The sequence below is a fragment of the Phascolarctos cinereus genome, unplaced genomic scaffold (assembly GCF_003287225.1).
Source record: "Phascolarctos cinereus isolate Bilbo 61053 unplaced genomic scaffold, phaCin_HiC Scaffold_5;HRSCAF=322, whole genome shotgun sequence".
In the NCBI taxonomy this organism is placed as follows: domain Eukaryota; kingdom Metazoa; phylum Chordata; class Mammalia; order Diprotodontia; family Phascolarctidae; genus Phascolarctos; species Phascolarctos cinereus.
Window position 1 is genome coordinate 354,990,111 of NW_027555958.1, and position 24,849 is coordinate 355,014,959.

General features: G+C 37.1%; 2 protein-coding genes across 3 annotated transcripts in view; one reads left to right on the forward strand and one right to left on the reverse strand.

Moving 5' to 3' along the window:
* Positions 1-891: 891 nt before the first annotated feature.
* LOC110205439 (uncharacterized) lies at positions 892-2,627 on the reverse strand. Its single transcript, XM_078155772.1, has 3 exons — positions 2,590-2,627; positions 1,843-2,384; positions 892-1,086 (listed from the first exon to the last, which is right to left on the reverse strand). Exons 1-3 carry the CDS (start codon positions 2,625-2,627, stop codon positions 1,082-1,084), a joined length of 585 nt encoding a protein of 194 aa, XP_078011898.1. The 3' UTR covers positions 892-1,081.
* WDR26 (WD repeat domain 26) overlaps positions 2,170-24,849 on the forward strand; it is a 45,683-nt gene continuing 23,003 nt past the window's right edge. Inside the window, exons 1-7 of one of the 2 annotated variants that reach the window (XM_078156292.1) lie at positions 2,170-3,059; positions 5,009-5,108; positions 5,213-5,317; positions 11,337-11,473; positions 16,420-16,517; positions 17,642-17,798; positions 21,795-21,933. In XM_078156292.1, the coding sequence (XP_078012418.1) occupies positions 2,626-3,059; positions 5,009-5,108; positions 5,213-5,317; positions 11,337-11,473; positions 16,420-16,517; positions 17,642-17,798; positions 21,795-21,933 (1,170 nt within the window). In that variant the 5' untranslated portion in view covers positions 2,170-2,625. The remainder of the gene's footprint in view (positions 3,060-5,008; positions 5,109-5,212; positions 5,318-11,336; positions 11,474-16,419; positions 16,518-17,641; positions 17,799-21,794; positions 21,934-24,849) is intronic. The other variant, XM_020982172.2, reaches the window with a different exon arrangement.

Here is a 24,849-nt window from a genome sequence, read left to right on the forward strand (position 1 = left end):
AAGTTAATACAAAATAGAGGCAAGATTAGCTCCTAGAGGGGAGGGTGCTAGCAATTGGGGAAAACCAAAACAGGCTTTCTGTAGATAGTAGCATATAAACTGGACCCTGAAAGAAGCTAAGGATTCTAAAAGGAGGTAGTGAAGAGGAAACGCATTCCAGGCATGGACAACAGCCTGTTCAAAGGCACAGAGATGGAAGATGGAATGTAGAATACAGGAAACAGCAAGTAGACCAGTTTGGCTGGAATGTGCAGTGCATAAAAGAGAGTAATATGCAATAATCTTGGAAAGATAGGCTGGAGACACATGGTGAAGGGCTTTAAATGCCATGTTGGTAACTTAGAGAAATTAAAAGAACCAGAGGAAGACTTGACATGAACCAGGATGAGATGTAGCAGGGCTGCCATCTGCACCACTGGAAAGGATGTTCAAACAGATGAGATCACAGATCCATTTAAGTATGAATAAGCCACATTGAATGACATAGTAACGTCACACTTAATTTTAGTGTTTCAAGCCTGGAGCTGTCCCTTCCAGCCATAAATCCTATGAAATCATGATTGTTCCAATCTTTGCTTCCCTCACCCTCTCCCAATTGCTGAGACTGGAAAGACAATGACTCAGGAAAGAAGCCGGTAAAAAACAAAATTAATAAACAAGGTGCTCTCCCTGGTGCTAATAGAGACATGTAGCTCACGTAATTAATATGCATTCCAACCATTATAAAAAAAAAGATCTTCCATATAACCAGAAAACATGGTGAATAAAATCCTCTGAACCAAAAAATCAAAACACATGATCTGACCAAAGATATTTCTTTTGCAAAATCTTGTTTAGAGTACAATAATAAAAATAATTCAGATATAGTATCAAAGTTTACAAAGGGTTTTCCTCACAACAACGATCACTTAGGTAGTATAAATATTATAATCTCTGTTTTATAGATGAAAAAACTGAGGTGAGAAGTGTCTTGCCCAGGATCACAGAACTAGTGTCAAAGACCGGCTTTGGACCCAGGTCTCTTGATTTCAAGGCCAATACTCTTTCACTGTCTCTTCACATAGTTTTCTTGAAGCTGATACTATCCTAAAAAATAGGTACACACACAAGTCTCTAAACACTGAATAGCATATGTTGCAGTTTAAGGCTGCCCTTGAGGTTCTTTTAAACCTGATTTTCCATGTTCAAGGTAAGTATCAAAATGTGATGTGCTTTGGGGCTGCCCATATCTAGGAATGGCCTGCCTATGCTTGGTTCCATCACCACCACCAGCAGTTATTGTTCTAGGCCCTTCACTGCCCAAATATGGCCTTGGACCATCTTAGGCAAGGCCATGCATACAGCAAAATAAAGCACTTTGCATGGTGTAAATTCAAGACTCTCAATGACAAAGCGGGGTCTTAGTGTTGGCAACCTCTACCTGGCCTGACAGGGCCTATGCACTGCCCCCTCCCCTATCATCTGGGTTACCAAGAAAGGAAAAGTCAATCCCCACCCCACCCCCACGCCCACCTACACACACATTAGCCAGAACTACTTCGGCCTCTCCATTTCCATCTCAGCTCCATGTTTGCAGTGTCATCCCTATCGTACATGTTCTAGGTCACCCTGGTGTACACACACACACACACACACACACACACACACACACACACACACACACACATATCCATTAGTCATCTGCACACACAGTCACAGGGAGAAAGAGGAGAAACTTGGCCCTCGGACCCTGCCAGCCAGCCAGCGCTGGGGGCTGCTCGGGCCTGCCCTCCCTCCCAACTCTCCAGGAGCCTGCCCCCTGGCGCACGTGCTGGGTGACAGGCCCCCCTATAGGTTCCATACCTGCCACCGGAAGTGAGTGAGGAGGGCAGTATAGGCATTTCCTGTGACGCGGGCGCCTGGACTCCATTAGGCAGCAGCTGGGGGAAGAATCAACACACCAGGGAGCGGAGCGGGCCCGAAGACAGAGGCGGCAGCTGCCTCCGCTGCCGCCGCCGCCGCCGCCGCCGCCGCCGGGCTCAGCACAGCGGCTGGCTCCCCCCTCCCTAGCAGCGGCCGCCGCCGCCCCAGCGGCGCCCCCCCCTACGGGAGCGACCCCCGGGCCGGGCACCCTAGCTGCCTCCGGGAGGGGGGGGACAGGGTCCAGATACTCCTCCTCTTCCTCACCCCCCCTTGTCCCTACCCCCCCTCCCCGCTTCCCTGTCCCCTCTTCCCTCCCCCCCTCACCCAGACCCTCTCCCCGTCCCCCTCCTCCCCTCCTCCGCCTCGCCCCACCGGCTTCCCACCACGGCCTCTCTCGGCGAGGAAACTCTGGCCTCCGCTTCCTCCTCCTCCGACTCGGACACCGGCGGAGCCTCCCCGCCCCCGCGGAAGAAACCCCGAGCCTCGGCGGCGGAGGGAGCAGGAGAGCCCGGGGCTTCGACTGGCAGAGCAGGCCTCTCCCCCCCGTCGTCGTCGTCGTCGTCGTCGTCCTCGTCCTCCTCCACCTCCTCCTCCTCTTCTTCCTCCTCCTCCTCCTCCTCCTCCGTGGTGGTAGTGGTGGGACTCCCCGCGGGTGCTGCCCCTCCTGCCGCCGCTGCCGCCCCCCACCGTAGTAGCGGCCACAGCCTGGTCAGCGGCAGCATCATGCAGGCCAACGGGGCAGGAGGAGGAGGAGGAGGAGGCGGCGGCGGAGGAGGTGGCGGTGGCAGCGGCGGCGGCGGTGGGGGCCAGGGACAGACCCAGGAACTCGCCTGCCTCTCGGCCCAGAACGGGGAGTCGTCCCCCTCGTCGACTTCGTCCGGGGGGGATCTGGCCCACGCCAATGGGCTCCTGCCCTCTGCCCCCTCCGCCGCCAGCAACAATAGCAACAGCCTGAATGTCAATAACGGGGTCCCCGGCGGGGCGGCCTCCGCCTCGTCCGCTGTCGCCGCGGCCACCTCGGCCACCACGGCTGCGTCTTCCTCGGCTGTGGCCGTCTCGGAGCTGGGCAGTAGCCTGAAAAAGAAGAAGAGACTCTCCCAGTCAGATGAGGATGTGATTAGGTTAATAGGACAGCACTTGCATGGCTTAGGGCTCAAGTAAGTATTCCTTGAAGAGAGCTGGTGATGCAGGGGCGGGGGGTGTGGGGCGCAGGGGAAGTCTGGAGAGAAGAGACCGAGAAGGGGTGAGACTGACGGACAGCCCCGCGATGGAGTTCTGCCTAGGGAGACCCCTGGTGAGACAGACAGACTCCGGGAGGAGGAGACAATCAGACGGAGAGACTGAAAGACTGGCAAATTACGACTCGCAGAGCCAGGCCTTGAATTCCCCCCACCTCCACCACAAACTACCCCCATTGGAACTTAATTATCCGTCGGTAAAGACAGATGTATAAAAATGCTGGGGGAGGGGGAGGAGTGGACCAGATCTGGTGGAAATAATGAATCTTGGAGGACTTGGCCTTCGGAGTATATTTTAGACATCTGTGTTGTGAACACAGGGAGAAGCTTCTCCCATAGACAAGACCAGAGCATGGTTACCAACAGAGAAGCTGGACACCCACAAGTGTTTGGGTTATTGAGGGGACGGGAATGGGGGGGGTTAGGAGGGTGTACAGCTGGTGGTTATGGTCAATTGGAAAGAAGAGTTGCTGAGGAAATCAAACAGGAATAATGGCGCAGAGGAGACATGTTTGTGTCATTTGTGAAGCTTTGTGTGTTAAGGACACAGGCCACAAACTACTGTCAAATCCTGATTATTATCAGTAAGATAGATAAGTGTTTGGGAAGGGATATCTGATCTGACCACTTGTTTTCTAGTCTAGGTGGCTTGATGCACCCCAGAGAGAGGGTGAAGGGGTCTAACCTTGGCCACAAACTGCTATCAGTTTGTTTACACATCAATAAAGGAAAAACCCAGGGAGTGGGGGAAGGGATCTTCTAGAGACTGAAAGCTATTGAGAATGGTGGAGGAGGTGGAAGGGGCAGGACCTAAAGGAGACACACACACACACAAAACCTCCTCCAGCAGTCAAAGTTTCCTGGCTGCGAAGCGTAGATTAAAATAAGCCTTTGGGCTTGCCGCTGTGTAGTTTTTGATTTATAGATTTGTTTGAGGAAGAAATTAGAACTTTTAAAAAGTGACATAAGTGCATCAACACAAGCCATACTTAGAGGTCTGCTGTATTTTGCTTAAAGATTAATAGAAGTGGGAAAAAACCCACTAAAACAAGAAAATGTTAAGCTGGTAAATTAGGACCTTTGAAATAACAAAACAGACTGAAGGAACAAGCCATATGTGAGAAGCCAAACAGCCATGCTTATCTCCTCTTTCCCAGTTCCCAAAAGGAACTGTTTGCCGTAAGAGAAGATTTCACAGACTATGATAAAGGTGGATTTGGTATTAAATGAGCTTAGTAAATGTAATGTATTACTGAAATCAGGCAAGCTGACAGCAGAGGGAGAAAATAACTCGTGACTGTTTGGAGCCTACAGCATAGTAAATTTGCTATTTTTAGTTAGAAAGGTGGGGGGTGATTTTGTTTTTAAATTTTTTTTAATAAATTGACCTCTTAAAGTGTTGATGCAGACACAAAGCTTGAATGTATTTGGGAGAATTTTAATACTAGGCATTACTGAGAGCAACTTAGGTAGTATTAATTTTATTTAAAATAGTGATAATATAGCTAGGTGGTTTCCTACTTTTCCCGATGGCCACTTGATTGCAACAAATGTTATATTTTAAAACTTTGATTTTCTCAAAGTATTCATATTTTAAGTGGCAAAACTGAGGGAAATAAACTTATTTTGAAACTGTGTACAAGTTTTTTAACCTTTTGCCCCAATGTGGATGTAGGAGATTGCTCCAGTGTGTGTAGCTCAACAAACTTGGGCTTGTAAGGATTTTTTTTATGTCACTTTATAATTAAAAAAAAATAAAATTAGTTCTTTTGGGGAAAAAATTCACACTGTTGCATAGGTATTGGTGTATTTGGAAAAGTAAAACCCTGAAGTTGGTCAGGTCTTTTTACACTGTATCTCTCCTGCAGCCAGACAGTTGATCTCCTCATGCAAGAGTCAGGATGTCGTTTAGAACATCCTTCTGCTACCAAATTCCGAAATCATGTCATGGAAGGAGACTGGGATAAGGTAAAGTAGGGCATATGGAACTGTATAACTGCTGTTAAAGTTATACATCTGATGTGCATATCATAACACTTTTGTTTTTCTCTCTTTTATATCAATTTTTGCAGGCGGAAAACGACCTGAATGAACTTAAGTCTTTAGTGCATTCTCCTCATGCTATTGTGGTAAGAGGCGCACTTGAAATCTCTCAAACGTTGTTGGGAATAATTGTGGTAAATACACTTTTGTTCTTAGTTCTGCATTTATGCTAATTTTAGTAAGCAGAATGGTCTCAATAATAACTTAGGGCATCTGCCACCTCTATAACATAACTTATGTAATTTTTGTCTTTGTATCTAGAGCGCCTAGAACAGTGCCTGACACAGGCACTTAAGTGTCCATTAGATCATCAAGTACAGCCCCCTCATTTTGCAGATGCCTAGAAAGATTGATTTGCCTGGAACTATATTGTGTGTATTAAAGTTATAGGATAGTCAGTCTTCATTGTGCTGTAAAATTTGAGCTTTTTTAAAAAAATGCTTACCTAGAAAATATCTTTGAATTAATCTTTTTGCCCTACACATAAAAATTATGCCAAAGTTGTCAAATTTTCAGCATTTATGCTAAGAAATTTTAAATCATTTTCATTTGTTTTAGATATTCAAAGTCTAAGGAAGATATGCAAATTTTTATTTTAATATTTAAAGGCTTAATATTGAATATATTTTTAGAGTGAAGGAGAAAGAAGGATATTACATGTGTATGTGGTTTCTTTGGGGAAAGAAAGGCAGAGATAGGATAAATTAGATAAAGAAGTTTTGTCTTTTTTTTTTTAAGCTTTTTGTTTTAAAGAAAAGTCATGTGTGTTAATTCAAACCAACCACTGGGTTATGATCATCCAGTTCCATTCAAGTACTCCAGTTGTGTGAATTTACAGTGTAAGAGTTTGAAATTTGTATGAGAGTCATCTGGTGATTTTTATGCAGATATGAATATTAATGCTCTGTTCACTGGTCCTTTCTGACATAAGATCAAATTGGGAGTTGGACCATTTTCAGAAATCGTCATGTATTTTAATATCTATTATAATTATCAGGCATTAATTCTTAAATAGGTGTTTGAGGAAGGGGAAAAATATGTTTTTTGAAGAGCCTGTGATTTTAAACAAAGAAGAATCAGCTGATGGCTCTTTGCTTTAGACTTCTGGCTGATTCATTTGTTGTCAAAAAGCAGTTTCCTGTGCAGTGAGGGAGGGGATGGAAAAACAACAGGAAGTAAGGAAGACAGCTGTTTGTTAAACATTTGTAAGTGAGGATTATATTACTTTTATTTAAATTGGGTCAATTTTATAACTTCTTTGGCCTGTTAACCTCTAGATTTGTTGGGTTTTGAATTTAAGTAAATATTATATGAGAGGAGCTGTGCTAGAAAATGGTTCTGAAATTAGTAGTTTAAAGGTATTTATAAAAAAAATTTCCTATTTGTGAATTTTTTGAATGTGAAGAGACTATCATTTAAGAAAATGTAAGGTTTTAGATCTTAAAATCTTAAAACAAATTATGATTGCTTCCAAAATTTGATATTTGGGCCTACAAAGTCACTAAGTAAACATATTTAATAATAACAATTCGCAAATTGAATTAAGTCAAAAGCTAAGCCTATTAAGGCAACTTGTTGACAGAAAAAGAGGACTTGATTCTTTGATGTTCAGTAAGTAGAATTATGGATTGTTAGTCTAGAACATATATATATAAAATCAGTTACTTAATCGTACAATGGAAAGATAAAAATGTTAATATGATTTCTGTCATATTTATAATGATATTTTGGAATTCAGCTTGATATTTCAAGTCTTTTAAAATGGAAATTGTGGATTGTGAGAGCAGTTTTGTGACTTTTAGCCTAACTTAAGCAAAAAGTGATTATGAGCTTTAAGTGTAGATTTTTTTAAAAAAAAATTATTCCTGACAACCTTATATATCCAATTACTGTTTCATCTCAAAATATTTTTAGTCACAACATTTGGTTTTTATTCTTTCATACGTGATTGAATAGCATTTTAGTTTGGCTTCAGATATGTGTAGGCTTGTTTGAGAATTTTGTGTGAGCAGATTTGAAGGTAGTTAACTAAGAGGACTTTTATCAAATTAAAAAGTTTAGCTCTTAAATTTGAACGTTAAATAGTGTATTATGGACCATGCTTTACACATAGATACTTAACATTTGTCTTGAATTCTATATAAAAATTCTGCAGCAGTTCAGCTTCACTGTTAAGTTATATAGAAGAGACTGCTTCAGAACATGAGGCATTCTAGTTAATGTGTTCAGTGTGATGTGGAAAGAAAGCATCTGCTTATTTATCCTAGCTTTGCCTGTTACTTGGTATCTTGTACTGCCTCCCCCAACCCCAAATAATTCAGTTCTATATCTCATCTTTAATAAAATATGCCCACAAGAAACTAATCAGACAGATTAAATCCATTTTACTGTCTCCAGTGTTGTGTGTCAGATGTAGCTACAGCATTAGAACTACACGAAAATCAAGTATACCAGAGAATTTAAGCTTTTTTAGTGTAACTGTAGGCATTAATAAATTTTTCACTGAGTACTTAAGTTCTGCTTTTGAAATCTCTGCTTTGTGAGTCGTTACTGCCACAATCAACTTTTAAAGTTTTTCTTTTTCTTTACATCCCTTTAACATTCCATTAAGATATCACCACTGAAATGACTACTTGTCACTTCATTATATTGGTGGTTGTCTTACTTGTTGGGGATTGTATACTATTTAAATTTTTTAGTAAGTTACAATAAAAATATACTGTAATATGTTGAGGAAATCATCTAAATAATATTGAATGCACAAAAGTAATGCAAATAATTTTCTTCTACAAAATTTAAAGTGTTACATTTAAAATTTTTCTTTTAAAAATACGTGTCATTCAAACAGCTTGAAGATGTGTTTTGTAATACTAGATTTTCTACTGGTTTGATTAATCAGATATCAGTAGACCAAAGGTAGAGTTTGCTGGATTGAAGTGGTATATATACTACATTCTTCCTTTAACAAATAGCATCAGAAGTGGGATCTGATCAGAAATTGGAAAGATAAGTAAAAGGAATAGAGCTATATTACCCTAGCACTTAAAAAATTGAGACTTTTGAAATAGCCTGCCATGGATAAGGCATTTACCCACTTAGTGAGCTTCAATTTGACCTATTCAGAATCCACTAGTCAACATTATTTTAAAAGCCATCTGGGGAAGAGTTTAGGATAGGGACTGAACCTTTGGCTTCATTGGCATAGGAAACTCCATCTACTAATGCACAGAGGAACCTTCTCTGCAACTCAGAATCTTAGACATTTGCGTAGCGCTTTGGGACATAAAGTGACTTGTCAGAGATAGGACTTGGCCCCAGGGGGTCCTGGTTTCAAGGCCTGCTCAGTATCTACTATGTCATCAAATGGAATACTACATACATCATTGGGCTTAAGTTTTACTCTTGAGCCATTTTAGATGTGTGCTTACAATGTGCCAGTGGTATAATTCTTAAGATTATAGTATTAGTTCTTTATATTCTCCCTTTTTCAACTGCCCAACTCTATATAAATGTTTCTGTTTTATATTTTTTAGAAATTATATTTTTGATTCAATTAATTAAACAAGTTTTACAAGGAAAGCATGTTTGTAAACTGATGTCTTGCTTTGTTTGGCCAATAGCACATTACCAGAGTTTCTGTGTCCAATATCATGCTTTAGTATCTGTTTCAGGATTCTCTTTACACTAACTGTGGACAAAGTGACTCGTAGAGACAGAGCTTCTTGACCTGCTTTTGTATCTTCCCCACATTATCTATAGAAAAATGTTGACATAGCCTCACTTGAAGTTTTACTCACTTTTTTCTTGCCCTACTTTTGTCACATGAAAATTGAGTTGCAATTATATCGGCATCTCTGTGGAGAAAAAAAAGGGGGGAAATGTCTAATGTTTGGGGTTAGATTAAAACTGTCACTTCACAGATTTGTGAGGGAGAAACCCTGATATGAATACTAGAAAAATGGAATATGCCCATAATGACTCAAAGAAAACAAAAGTGTTTACCAGAAATGCTTATGAGCCGAGGAAGCTAAATGAAGAAATTAACACAATGTTGGCAAGTTAGACATGAAATTGGAATGAAAACTCTGAAAACAAGTGTGTCTTCAACAGTGGGTGTTCTTCAGATAGTAAAAGGAGTTTGTCATACCAACTGAACTTTTAACAATGTATTGATAAATAGAATTACAAATTATTTTCTCCATTGAGTTATGAGAATCAAATAAGATATCATAAGTGCTTCGCAAACATTAAAAGTGCTTACATATAAATGATAGCTATTTTAAAAATAAAGCTTTGTTCAGAAGACAAAAGCCGTAAAAAAAAACCTCCCTTTTATGTTAAAGCTTTCAGTTTTATATGCCATTTTTGCCTGTGAAAAGCAATCTATTAATAGTTCAGCAGTACTAAAGTTGTTAAACATATAAAGCTTAACTTCAGATTATGTGTACAACAGTGTACTTTAGTAATTTAGTCTATGCCTTTAAAGCATATTCAATAAGCCAGCCTAGCTTTTGTTTATATACTGAATAGAATTTGGTAAGTGTAATAGTTCTAGAGTTACAAAAATTTTCATGTGGTTGTCATTTTTTGATTTTTTTTCAAGTACTTACCATAATTAAACTATGTATATTTATCACACTATTTTGATAGCACTATAGTTTTATATTTTTAGTAATAAGCATTTACCAAAAGAGAAAATAGCTATCATGTTCTTAAAGATTTTTATGCTGTTAATATTTTCAAGTGGATTTGAGTTCATTGGAGTCACTAAATGTCAGTAACATTTTCTGCCTACTTTCAAAAAGTAGCATTACATAATTAAAGGTTTCATTCAATTGATAGTCCTTAAAGTTGGATTTAGGGTTTAAAATACCAAATTTTACTGTGTTAGAAGAAGTGTTTTCGTGCCTTCTCAGTTTTGCCGGAAAAGTTTGGGGGGATTTTACTAGTAGCTAATAAACTAAAAGTGAAACTTATGTTAAAGTAAACAATATAGAGAAAAATTCAAAGCCTAAATACAAATTTGTGACAATATGACTTCATAGTATAAATAGTTTATCCTTCTTTAAAAAAAAAAACACCTTGAGTTTTTGTTGGGTTTTTTTTGTTTGTTTTGTTGTTTTGTTTTGTTTGCTTTCCTCCAAAATATTTTCAGTGTTAAAGGGAACAGCAGTCAAGATTCCAATCTTTATTACAAGGGACCTTAAGGTTTATCGTTTCTGCTCAGTTCAGAAACCCTTCGACAACAGCTGAAAGAAGGTCATACATCCACTATTTGAACACTTTGACTAACAAGAAGCTCTCACTTCAGCATCTGTTCTAGGGCTGTAATTCTTAGGAAATGGTTCCTTAGGTTAAGCCAAAAGTCTCACTTTTTTCTATTAGTCCTAGTTCTCTCCTGGAACCACAAATGTACACCTTCTTTCTTACAGCCCTTCAAATGATTGAAGATAGCTACCATGTTTTTCTTTAGTCTTCTCTAATATAAAAAAAAATCCATTTCCAAATATTAGTGTAATTAGAGAAACTCCTAAACGTAAAAAATTAATTTTTTTTCTTTAGAAGTAAACAGCCTGAAATAAGATACACGTTTGATTTGGGGAACAGAAGGTGGTTACGGAGCTTAAAAATCAGTCTTAATTTTAATGGAAGTTCTAAGGTCATTTATTCCAAATTATTGCCTCTACAACATCCGAAAGTCATCCAGGTCCTCCTTTATGATTTACAGTGAGGGGGAAAAAAAAGATTTACGGTGATGGGAAACTTAGTACTTCCTGAGGCAATCTAGTATAGTTGTAATTTTTAGGAAGTTTTATTTTCTTATGTGTAGCTGAAATCTTTTTGAGTCTTGGAAGTAACATTTCAAAGTTGTTTTATTGAAGTGTGGGATTGAACAAAATGTCCATTAGCCTTGACCTGAAAAGACATCTATTTTCTAGGTTTCATAAGTAGGTAAGCTGCTTCAACAAAGGATAGAAGTAACTGGAAGATTTTAATTAACCAAGACCTTTTTTAAAAAATCATGAAGCTTTTATGTAAAGTTTTATTTTCAAAGGGCATAGTAGAATGGTTTCTACTGTTCTGTTTAGGCACAAACATTGTCTGAAACTTCCATCAACCCTTTTCCCTGACTGCTGCTTTCTGTCATGTCAGAGGATGAAGTTTTTGCTGCTGCAGCAGAAGTACCTGGAATACCTGGAGGATGGCAAGGTCCTGGAGGCTCTTCAAGTTCTACGCTGTGAATTGACGCCCTTGAAATACAATACAGAGCGAATTCATGTCCTCAGTGGGTAAGAATGTTTAGTTCATGAGCTCTGTTTTGGGGGAGTCTTACTATACAAGATTACAGTTACATACTTTCTCTGAGTGGTTGGAGTATTTGGAAATTCTAAGATAATTTTACAGAATTTTCTCCCTGTGATGGGGAGATATTTCTTGTCTTCACCTTTGTGTAGACCATTGCCCTTATCTGAGGAAGCATTTCATGTTAGGATAAAGTTTTGTTAAAAGGGTGAGAGAAGGTTGCCTACAGAAAATCATTTCATATTCTTTTATAAATCCTGTGGTATGGCTTAATTTGGCCAGTTCTCATTTTTTATCATTAGAATACACAACAGCAAACTTGCCAAAGTTCATAGAAATACAAAGTTTCCCATCTTAGAGCAAAGCAAATTCTGCTGGACATGTTAATGCTCTGGTTAGTTCCCCTAAGTCAGAAAACCTCTACAAGATGTCATTTTTACAACTCAGCATTCATGAATTCTAAAAAATTCTGTATTGCAAGTTTTCTAATTTAATTGTTGCTTACAGTTGTTTAGAACTAAAGGAATTTTAGAGATCAAGTCTAATTTAATTTTTTTACATTTTGAGAAAACTGAAGCTTAATGAGATTAAATAACCTGGTAAAGGTTATTTATAGGTAGCAAGTCTCAAATTAGAACCCAGCTTTACTGACTCTGGTCATCTTTCATTTTTATTTATTTGTTTGTTTGTTTGTTTGTTTTTATTTATTTATTTTGGTGAAGTAATCGGGGTTAAGTGACTTGCCCAGGGTCACACAGCTAGTAAGTGTTAAGTGTCTCGGGCTGGATTTGAACTTAGGTCTTCCTAACTTCAAGGCCTTGGAGCTTTATCCACTGCACCACCCAGCTGCCCCTAGAGCTTTAATTTATTTTTTTTTCCCTAGCCATCATTCATATAATATTTCCCAGTAAATAGACATTGACTTGAATACTGAGATGTTCAAGTTCAGTCATTTTTCACTTATGTCTTGACCGTTCATGACCCCTTTTGGGAGTGGTTGGTCATTTCCTTCTCCAGCTCATTTTACAGTTGAAGGACTGAGGCAGACAGGATTAAGTAATTTGTCCAGGGTCACACAGCTAGTAAGTGTCTAAGGCCAATTTGAATTTGAGTCCTCCTGATTCTAGGGCCAGCACTCTTATCACACTCTGCCACCTAGCTGCCCCAGTGAATACTGAAAACTGAATGTCTATTTACCGAATGTAACAGACTTAGAACTTTTGAAATAAGAAAATTGTGAACCAATTTTCTCAAAAAGTATTGATAAGTAAATCATTTAAAATCAAATAGCAACCATAAAACCACATTTTGTAATTTGCTTCCTTCTATTTTTTAAAAAATAAACTCAGTTATTTAGTTCCTTTTTTCTAGTTGTTTGAGTCTATCTATTGAGATACTACTTGGAAAATGTGCTATTAAGTGGTCATAGCACTGACAGTATCTTGACCTGTATCTTACTAATAAGGAATGCCTAAATATTCAAACTCATAAGTGAAAGATAAGCCTTTTTTAAAATTGAAGTACTTTACAAACATGAACTTATTGTAACTTACAAGAAAAGTGGCTGGTATTTTTTTAACTAGAAAAAAATTTTTTTAATTCTGAACTTGGCAAAAACCAAATAAAATAAGCATTTCCATATATATTGTAGAACAGTAGAGTGTTGTATATGAAACTTGGAACTTCTATTATGTAATAGAACTTGCTTTTTAAAAATATATAATAAATTCAACATAGAACTTTTAAATCTGTCATTTTTGTCTGTGATTTCTTCTGGCCTGCTTTCTGAAGGGAGGAAGACCCACCTCTACCTTCACTCACATTTAAAAAAGAAAAGAAAAACTCCTCTTGTGTGTGTGTGTGTGTGTGTGTGTGTGTGTGTGTGTGTGTGTGTGTGTAGTTAAGCATAACAGATTGCCATGTTGGCTCTGTCTAAAAATGCATGTCTCATTTTATATTTTGCTTTCTCACCTCTTTGTCAGCAGGTGGGTAATAATCTTTGTCATTGGTGCTCTGGAGTAGTAGTTTGTTATTACATTGATATTAGATCTTAAGTCTTTCAGTTTCTCTTTATATTGCTATTTTATCAGTTGTTCTAGTTCTGCTTACCTCATTCTACATCTGTTCATGTTTCTTCCTAGGATTCTCTGGAACCATTTCCTTGTCATCATTTCTTGTGGAATATAATATTCCATTGCATTCATACTATTTTTCTTCATTATTACATTAGTAGAATGCCATTCCTTGAAAGCAGAGACTTTTTCACTTTCTGAGCATTCCTTGCGCCAAGCAGTGCCTTGATTAAAGCAAATACTTAATAATTTCTTATTGGACTAAATGATTTTATCTAAGCAGGACAACTTAGTTGTACTGATATAAGTTAGACCTCACACTGTTGTTACCCAGTAATTTGTTTATATTTATCACTTCTAACTGTAGTAATTTAGATCTGGAAGATGTTGTTGTAGGTGAATTTTCATTTAATAAGCATTTCTGGAAATCAAAGGATTTTTAAATTTAGTTTTAGACTTTAAATCTTCCCTTTAATTCTTACCCATTTATTATCATGGGAGCTGCTTATTGTTCTCGATCTACTGCCTTCAAACAAGTCCAGCTCTCCCCCTTCCTTTATCAGCCTTTATGTCTCCTTTTCTCAGCCTAACTTTTGAGAAAGTTGTCTTCTCTCACTGCCTCCATTTACTTTCCTCTTTTCTAGCTTTTATCCTCATTACTAAACTGAAAATCTCCTCTCCGAAGTTACCAGTGATCTCATAATTGCCAGATATGATGGTCTTTTTCTCATTCCTTATTCTTCTGACCTGTCCACTGCATTTGAGACTATTGACCACCCTCTTCTGCATACTCTCTCTTGTGACACTACTCTCACCAGGTTCTTCTACCTCTTTAGCCTCTCTGTTTCCTTTACTGGCTCTTCATCTGTTAGATGCTACACACCCTCTTCACCCCCATCCCCACTAACACTTGCTGTTGGTCTCTGTGTGTGTGTGTGTGTGTGTGTGTACATACTCTTAGTAATCTCATCAACTCCCATGGAGGTTAACTGTCATCTTTATGTAGGTGGCATCTGTATTTACATATCTAGTGCAACATTCTCTCTGTTGAGTTTGATCAATCCTGGATCACTAGTATTGCCTATTAGACAATTCATACTGAATTTCCTGATGATATCTTAAATTCAGCATGTCTAAAATTGAGCTCACTGCCATCCCCCTAAATCCTCCCTTTTCCAAGCCTTCCTATTTTTATCAAAGACACTATCATTCGTCCAGTGTCTTTAACCAACTTCAGTCTTTTATCCCACGTATCCAATTAGTTGTCAGATGTTACTGTTTCTACCTTTACATCTCTTATATTCAACCCCTTCACACAGCTACCACCACAGAGCCCCTCCCTCATCTCCTGCATAGATGATTATATTGGTCTTCGCATTGGTCTCTTTGCCTCAAGTCTTTCACCACTCCATCCAATATATTGTTACCAAAATAATTTTTCTTTAACATAGATTTGACCAACTCCATTGGCTTCCCATTGCATCTAGAATGAAACATAAAACCTTTGTTTAGGGGGCTGCTAGGTGGTACAGGGGATAGAGCACCGGCCCTGAAGTCAGGAGGACCTGAGTTCAAATCTGGCCTCAGACCAAACACTTAACACTTACTAGCTATGTGACCCTGGGCAAGTCAATTAACCCCAATTGCCTTTTAACAAAAAAAAAACCCTTTGTTTAGCCCTGAAAGTTCTTTAAACCCTGACCCTAACCCTTCTTTCCAGCCTCATTGGACATTATTCTCCCTCTTGCCTGTAATTGAGCCAAAGTGACCCTCCCTTTGTTCTTCAATCACAATACTCTGTATCCTGTCTCCATACCTTTGACCTAGCTGTCCTCCAAGCCTAGAATCCACTTTCTTTACCTCTACTTCATAGAATATTTGTTTTCCTTTAAGATGCAAGTCAAGCATCATATCCTACCTGAAACCTTTCGTGATCTCCCCAACTGGTAGTGTCATCTCTCCTAAACCAGCTTGAAGAATTTAACTACTCATATATTTGTATTTATTTCATTTTTATGTATGCATACACGTTTTATATTTACTTATTTCTCCCATTAAACTATGACCTCATTATGGGATTATTTCTCTCTGTGCTTGTACCCCCATCCCCAGACTATCACAGTGCGTGACATGTAGTAGGCACTTAATAAATTGTAAGCAGTGTCCCTGTACTAGCAGAATGCCTCATATGCCCTAATGTTTTATAGATGTTCTTTCTATTTAACTTCCATCACTTGAAAGTCATTTCTACAATATAGAACACCAAGAACCAGGTCAGGGGCACACTTACAACCAAAAGGCCTTGATTTGTTTCCCTAGAGTTTTACTATGTGTCCATCAGTTTATCTAGTGAGTAATGAAGCAGTCCCTGAGCTTTGGTCCTGGAAGCCTTGAGTTGAGCCCCTGGAACCCTTTAGCTGTGTGAAGGGTTCAGACAAAGCTCGTAATTAAGATAGAAAACAAACCTGTGAATTAGGTGTGGTACAAGTTTTTATCCCCATTTTACAGGTTAGAAAACATGATGCTCTGAGAGGTTGTGACTTGCAGAATCTTCGTTACCTAAGTCTAAGCTAATGTCTTTTTCATTATACTGCATTACCTAGTCTTTGCTTAAAGGTTGAATACTTTGTAATACCCTCTTGGAGAGATTTTCTGGTTTTGTGTTTTAAACACATGTGTTTTAATGGTTGAAAATTATATGCCAAGATGCCAAGGTCATATGTTAATGAATTGTGGTGTAGCTAGTCATTTTCTCCTCTTTCTGTTTCTGAAATAAAGTTGGTTGCATAGGTGCTATATTTTTATTATTTTAATCCCAAAAAGGAAATTGGTGTTAGCTACTTCTGCTGTCTCATTTATAGGTATCTGATGTGTAGCCATGCAGAAGACTTACGTGCAAAAGCAGAATGGGAAGGCAAAGGAACAGCTTCTCGATCTAAACTTTTGGATAAACTCCAGAGTAAGATTTTTTTTGGTATCTGGTAGCAACATTTATTTCCTCAAAACTGATGTGGACTCTTTAGTAAGGTTTTTGATTGGTAAAATTTAAAATGGCTTACCACTGAGAGGATAAGGTAGGGCTTGCTCAATAGGTAGACTCCTTAGGCCACATCAGTTTAACACACTTATTCCTAAGCTACAAAGATAAAATAGCAAAGTTACATCTCCCTCCCTACCTTTAGGCAAATGCTTATTTTGGGGGGGAGGTATTAAAAAAAAAAAGTAAAATCATTACTCGGAATAAATGGGCCCAATAGGATGCTTCATTCTTACGAATTTAACTTTTTTGTAAAAAGCTTTTTTCTTGCCTTTTCCAGACAAATCAAGGGTTCCCACAGCCTTTTTTCGTGAATTTGGGAGGTCTAGGTACCAAAATGTTTCATGAAGTCCAAGAGAACAGCAGAGTTGGGAAGGGGTAGGAATAGAATTAGCAGCAGTATCAGAGGTTGTGGGGCAGTGATATTTTGTGTTAGGATAGGTTTTATACACAGTGTCTGAGATAGTTGTAGTTTGGTGGGACCTGGAATTTCATCCTTTTGAGTCAGTCCTTGCTGGGTATCTCAGTGGAGATGTTTCCCAAACTTTTGAGAATAGCTATTATCCCTTATTTATTATTTATTTATTGGCTAATATTTTTTCTTAAATAAGAAAACCTAAAGGAATTGTGAACTTTCTTTCCAAATGAATTCTAGTGTCTTACAATTGTAGATAGCATTTGATAGGTAGTCATGAAAACAAAATATTTATAGACAAAAGTTCTGGGTGGCTTGACATAAATACCATAATGTTGAAAATTATTAACTGAGGATGAAAAGCCAGAGGATATTGAGGAAGTCTCTTTAAAAAAAAAAAAAGACCCAAAAAAAGGTATTCCCTGATCCCTCCTGTAGTTGCTAATGGCTCTCCCCTTATATTGCTTTATTTTGTATTATATAGAGGCCAAATTATTTACATTGTCTCCCCCATTAGAACATAAGCCCCTTGAAAAAAAAGGGGTTTCCAACTGTCTTCCCAACTCTTAGCTCTTAAATGCTTGTTGACTAACTGACTGACTGAAAATAAACTCTTGTTTCTTTTATTAAGCCTATTTGCCACCATCAGTGATGCTTCCCCCAAGGCGTTTACAGACTTTGCTACGTCAAGCTGTGGAGCTGCAGAGGGATCGGTGCCTATATCACAATACCAAACTTGATAATAATCTAGATTCTGTGTCGCTGCTTATAGATCATGTTTGTAGTAGGTAAGAGGAAAACCATTTCTAATACTCCAAGATTTGATTTATAATCTTTTTTATAAGTGATCCCATTTTCTTTTTTAATACTGTTAGAAACATGTGAACTGGAGTTCCTTAAAGCTAGAAATTCTTAACTGAATTACTGTTTATTCTAATGTGCAAAAAAATTAGAATGACTATTTTAAAATGTTCTCTGTGTCCCTCACCCCCACCCCCCAGGTTTGAATGTTAGTTTGATTATTAATTGTCCACAGTTAACTATAAAGTCACAATCCCAGAGTAGTAATTAGCATTATGTTGCTTCCTGTATCATTTTGAGGAATATTTTGCTATCAGCTATGTGTGCACATAATTTAACTTAAGAGAAGGTAAAAATTGTCCTTCAGTCTGGGATTCTTTTAATTATTAGTGAAGCAGGAGCATATTTCATGACCTCTAAAGTGTCATTAGAGTAGTTGAGATACTGAAAAACAAATTGTGAAATCTTTTAAACCCCAGGAAGGAAATAATTTGGATGAAGGGGAACAGCTGCAGTACACATAGTCCATTTCTTTTGCCAAAGATGATCAGAGATATGATGAAAGTAGCTTAAACAGGAAGGACAAAAGTAATAAGGTTAAGTGTGAGGGCCACAGACTTTTTGTAATTGAGGAACCTACATAAGCTACTGAAATAATGATGCAGACAAGCACTGTGATTTAAAAGAAACACAATTTTTACTTATTTTGTAATAAACATGTCTACATGGGTACCTAGCTTTAGATTTTTTTTTAATCTAAGCATTTTATCATTTCACAGGAAAAAAGTCATTGAGCATTCTAGAGAGATGTGACTAGAGTTTTTCAACTTCCCCCCACCCCACCCCCAGTCCCAGTGTAATTGTTTGAGCTTAATTTGGGGGCAGTTTTTAATCATGCTATTTATTTGGCAATACATACTCTTTCTTGAGTTTTTTAAAATTATGAGGATTCATGACTATTTCACATAGGGCGTTGGGTAAAGCCTGTATAGTTTTAGGCCTTGACACCTTTGGGAAGTTTGAGAATAATACAGATTATAACTAGAGCAGCTATAATGCCAAAAATCTTAATTTGACTACTGGTTCCTAAATTTATTGTTGGAACATATGAGATGATAATGTATTGGAGATTAGGTAAATCCAGAAGTGCTGGTATAATGTTGATAGTATACTTAGACAAGTATGAGCAAACAATTCTGTATCTATCCCTGTTTTACAAGGTAAATCTGCATAAAATTGACCTATATTTTCCTGAATTTTTTAGCTGCTTTTCTAGGTACCTATGAAAAGCTAGAATTTCATAAGCCTATAGGGAAGTCCTTTGAAGGTTTACATAGGAAAAGTGTAATATGGTTCCTGCCTCACAGAAATGGCTAACAGAAGAGGAGAGTCTTTTCTATGAAGCTATGAAAATTCATTATTAAAACCTGTAGAGGTAAAAGGGGAGGATTGGGCTTCTCAAGTTGGTAATTCTTACCATTTTACCTGCTGTGCCACCCACCTACCCCAAGAGTCAAAACACTTCAAACTCAAGGTTTATATTCTTTTCAGATCAACCCACTCTGTCTTAATATTGTTGAGTTGAAAGCTGTAATTCTGAAATTTTATGCCTTTTAAATTTGATACATTGAAGTAATCTTGATTCTGTTGTTTTTAAGAGAATGTCATGCCTATAATGTCAGGGTTATTTCTATGATCATAACAACTTGTATTTTTCTTTTGAATTGTGCCCTAATACTTATTGGACTGTCAGCTATATCAGAGTACTACTACACAGAATTAAGTATGATTATGTCATACTGGTCAGTAAAGGCCTTGGATTGAGCCCATCAGACTAAATCACTTCCAGTCCTTAGGAGGATGGTCAGGGGGAAAGGGAGGCTGTCTTCACATTTCCTGACCCATCTAATAGAGGACTTAAAAGGACACCGTTGAGGTATTAAAAATTTTTTAATCCAATTTAACTCAATTTCAAAAATTAGATCTTAAAATTGGAATCTGTTTTCAGTTTAATTTAGAAACATTTGCTGAGCACCTTTGTGCAAGGCACTGTGCTCTAGGTAACATGGCAGATACCAAGATAAGATATGGTCTCTTCCTCAAAGAGCTTATGATCTAGTGAGCTCCCTTTCTGTAGATAGGATTGCATATGAACTAATGACATTGGATGTGCTTTTTCCTACTCATAGAAACATTGAAGATGTTTTTGAGTTGGAAGCATACATAGGTTAAATTTTTGACCAGTTAGCCTTGACGGTGTTTCTTTAAGTTGGCAGGTGTTTTTTTTAACCACCATCCAATGGAAATAAATTTTCCTGCATATAGTTTTATGAATAGTAAATTTATGATTTGTACTTTGTAAAGTATCACATTATAGAAATGTATTGCTTAAAATTTATCAAGTGAATTATTTCATATTGTATTGGTGGTACTAATACATTTAAAGGTAACTGTGTATAAACTTGTTTTAGTGGGTATGTTTAGGTGATATTTCATAATCTCTTCTTGATTAGAGAAATAGTTTAAGTAATATTTAAGATAATGACTCCTTGAACAACACTTCAGCACTTCAGTGACAGGGATTCTAATATAAGTGATGACTACATGACCAACTGGTTTGTGCCCTGTAATTTTATGAATCAGTCCTTTAATAAAGGTATTCTGCCACTCTCCTTTTAAATACATCCTTGCATTAATTATTGACTCTTTATTATTGTGAATCAGTCATTATATGCCTTAGGAACATGTGTATTGTGCATTACTAGATGTCAGTGTTTTGACTATTGTGGCTCTAAAATTAGGAAAGAAAATTTCAACTCTGAAATTTCAAGTAACTTCTCTAGATAAAAATTTTCAGTGTGGTTTGAGGAGTAACATTGAAATAGGCATGACAGTAGTCAGCATTTTTGTACTTGCAAATTTTTCTTGTTAATATAGAGAATTTTTCTTTTTAAAAATTCACTTAGTTTTGCAGACATGTTTAAATCTTCAAATATCTGCTTTGCTAGAGTGAATTACAGTTTATGCCGACAGTAAAAATAGAAATGTTGATTCCATTTATTTTATATAATTTATGGACTGGTAAAAATAATTTTAAGAATTATTTCCTGACAAATTTTTTTAAACACTTTTTTTTTGAGGCAGATTTACAAATCATCTAAATCAAGTGATCACAAAAATATGAAAAGTACACAGTCCAACAGCTGAAAATTTGGCTATACAAAGGAGCCTTCCTAAATTAAAAAACATTTACCCAAGTTAATTTTCTAGATTTCTTGGTAGTCAAAACTTAACCAGAGAAAGAATGACTTTTCTTTGAGAGTCTTGCTTTATGTATTTAGGATTAGCTGATGCTTTGTAATCACTTCAACAAGGTTCACATAGTACTGGGAATATTTAACAGGATAGACATTAAGTTTGCAGTGTTAGTTGAAGTTAATTACTACTTTTCTCTTTGACTGTACTAAAATAATTTGGATGCTTAGAAGGTTAAGGGCTAGGGGGTTGGATTGGATTGGATATGTTTTGTTTTTAATCCCAGACGGTTTCATATTTGTGTTTAACCTGTTCATTGCTGTTCAGTACCACCTTAAAAAGTTACTATGCCATTTCAGTCTTTATTTCCAATAGACATAAAGGCCCTGATAACTAATTACTACTAGTATGAATTGATCTTAACCAGACCAAAACAAAATCTGAATAGATACATAAAAATTTTTCTAAAATTATAAAATCTTTTTTAAAAGAAAACAAGTAAAATTTAGGCTATTAATTTTTTCCAAATATATGTTTATAATATACTAATGTTTTAAATTTACTCAGCATGCAATTAAGGGCTTTTTTCCTTAGCTAAAAGGAAAGACATCTACATAACTTTAAAAACATGTAAAATTATTACAAGAAACTTTATTGTCGTTTTTTTCTGATCGTGTATTTTTAAGAATTCTCAGTTCATTTTTTGGGTTTTTCGGTTTTATTTTTAGGAAACAGTTCCCATGTTATACACAACAGATACTTACAGAGCACTGTAATGAAGTGTGGTTCTGTAAGTTCTCTAACGATGGCACTAAACTAGCAACAGGATCAAAGGATACAACTGTTATTATATGGCAAGTTGATCCGGTAAGTATTCTCATGTGAATAGTTATAAGTTATGCTCCCACAGCACTGTTTTATATTATGACTACATGTTTTACTTGGGTAAGGCATTGCCTCTTTTCACCACCTTTTTTGTTTGTTAATATTTTTAGATTAAAGTTCAGTTGCTTCTACCATCTCAATCCAGTGTCCTGTCCTTGTATATGACAAGCTGGTAGAAAGTCCTGTATGTCATCAACTTTCTGCTTCCCACTCATTGCCTTTGTGGAATGTGTGGTGCCAATTATATGTCATGAAATGGCTGGGCAAAACCATTTCATTTTAAATTTGAGTTATCTTTGCCTTCTATAGATTCAAATATTTTTTCTTCTTATCACCAGTGAACTTTCTTGGAGATTTGTCCTCAGATGTGCAATTTTATAATTTTAAACTTTGGTTAGCAGTATTTAATACTCAGGGCTTTTATTTTAGGAAATAAAAAATTGGCTTTTCTACTTTTAATGAAGGAAATGCAGACAATTAACATTTATAGTAGAACTAGTACCTATAGAAGTATATAGATAAAGAAACAATTTGGGGGAAGGGAGTATATAAGTAATTGATTTTCTCTTCAAGTGGGCAGCAGGATACCTGGTTATGTGAGATATTTTGAGAGAGAGAAATAAGACAAACATCTATAGAGACTTTTAATTTAGGAATTATCAACCTATAGTCATGGTGGATGAATTCAATGAGTGGATGTAGGAGAGAATAGTGAGCCTAGGGTAGAGAATTTGAGGACATTGGCATTGAAAGGATGGAGAATAAAGGAGCCAATGAAAAGACTTGAAAAAAGAAACCAGTGAAAAGATTCCAAAGAGAGAATCAGGATCTGATACTCAAAAAAACCAAGGAAGTATCTAGGAAAAGGGAGTTTCTAGGGTAGAATGATCAGGAAACTTAAAAAATAATAGGGACAGGGGAAAAAAAAACTCTTGGATCTGGCAAAAGGTATTTCATTAACTTTATAGAGGTGAAGTGAGAACAGAAATGAAGTCAAGAATGACTAAGTCAGGAATAACTAAATAAAGCCAATCTTGATTAAGAGGTCAAGCATAAAATTTGGTAAAACACGTTATAGTATAGATTTATAGAGCAGCTTAGAAAGGTATCAATAGCATATTTGATTTTTAGCTATAATTAGAAGAAAGAAATAGGGCAGTAGTTGTTAAAGTATGTGGGAAACCCAGATGACTTTTTGAGAACTGAAGCAGAATATGTGTGATTGAATAGAGGGAGCTGGGATCTTTTGGCAATGGTGAAAAGTTAGAAAAATAGATGAATATGCATATGGAAGGGCTTATGAGTAGTATGCAAGAAGAAGGGGCCTTTAAAGCAGGTGAGAGGAACAAATTAGTATGGGGGGGGGTCTATACCAAATGCCTAGGGAGCAGATAGGAAATGTGAGTAAGAGGATTGTTGTTATTTTTCCTTTGAATCAGTACAAGGGGAGTATTGATTGCATGGAGAAATAGAAAGTGAATGAAATTGCTGGAGAGGAGAATATAGTTTCAGAGGGAAACTTATATCTGGAACTAGTGGATGTTCATCCCAATCTGAATGGTGTAGTGTTAGAATAGATTATGATATGTATCATATCTGCTTAGCAGTGTGCTTTAAGGCGAAGGTGTCAGACATGTGGCCTACCACACTCCTAAGTGTGGTTTGGTCAGATAAAAATGTAATTGGGAAATATTTAACAAAGTAAATAAATGATACAATAAAACATAGATAATATTAATAGTTGTGTTTTCTAAACCGGGGATCCTTATGTACAATTGAGTTGCCCCCACTTCTGTTTGAATTGACACCTGCTATAAGAGACTGCTAGGATTTTGGTATTTTAATTAATTGATGATAAGAGGATTAGAAATTTTTTCCCATGTATTTCATGGAAATTTGTTATTTGATTTGATCTCTGATATTCATTCTATTCATGCATCTGTAATGAGTGAAAAGAAAGGAAGGGTAGAAAGGCCTAACTGTAGAAGTTCAGCATTACGGTTCTAATATTACTATTGCCTTTCCTTAATTTTCTCAGTGAAATCCTTAATTTCCTTAAAGCTTTTGCCCCGTTACCAGATCAGTCTTACCCCAAAAGACCTAGTACTAGTTAGACGCCTCCAAATGTAGTAAAAAGTTTTGTATCATAGCTCTGCCATTTGATCTCTCTGTGAACCTAGACAGTTACTGCTCAGAGCCTCAGTTTCCTCATCTTTTAAATGGGGATAATATTTGAACAACCTACTTCGCAGAGTTATTGTAGGAAAAGGTACTACATAATCAAGAACTGTTATTATGAAGAGGTCCTGGGATTATAATGTGGGCTTAATACCTAATGCCATATCAGTGCTTTTCTTCAAAATTGTCTTTTATAGCATTATATTGTAACTTGCCAGTTTGAAAGAGATATCAGGGTCCTGCACTAAGCATTTTTAATGGAGTTTATACAGGGATAATCTTAAATGTGGGATTTTGTGTACATATCTATAATGTAGTAATGAAATGGTAGTGCTACTGAAAGATCTCAAGAATTAGCTGTGGAATGAGGCATGTTATCAGACAAGGCCAATGTGTTGCTTAACTATACTTGTTACACAAGAGCATTCTATTGGAGGTGGAGAAGGTATTGGAAAATGAAGTGTTGTTTTTGCTTTTGTTTTTTAAAAATCAGTAAAACAATTGGAGAGACTTTCCTTGTGCTTATTGAACTATACGGATTACCTTGCTTTGTTGAGAATGCTTTACTAATCTAATGAAGTGTAACAGGTCCCTTAGAGAAAGGGAAAAAGTGTAAGAGAAGTGATTGCTTTCTTAATCATTTGTTCTGTTAGTATTTAGTCTTAGAAATAGTAGAGGATATTTGGCTCGTTCAGTCAATCAGTGAAAAGATTTTACAAG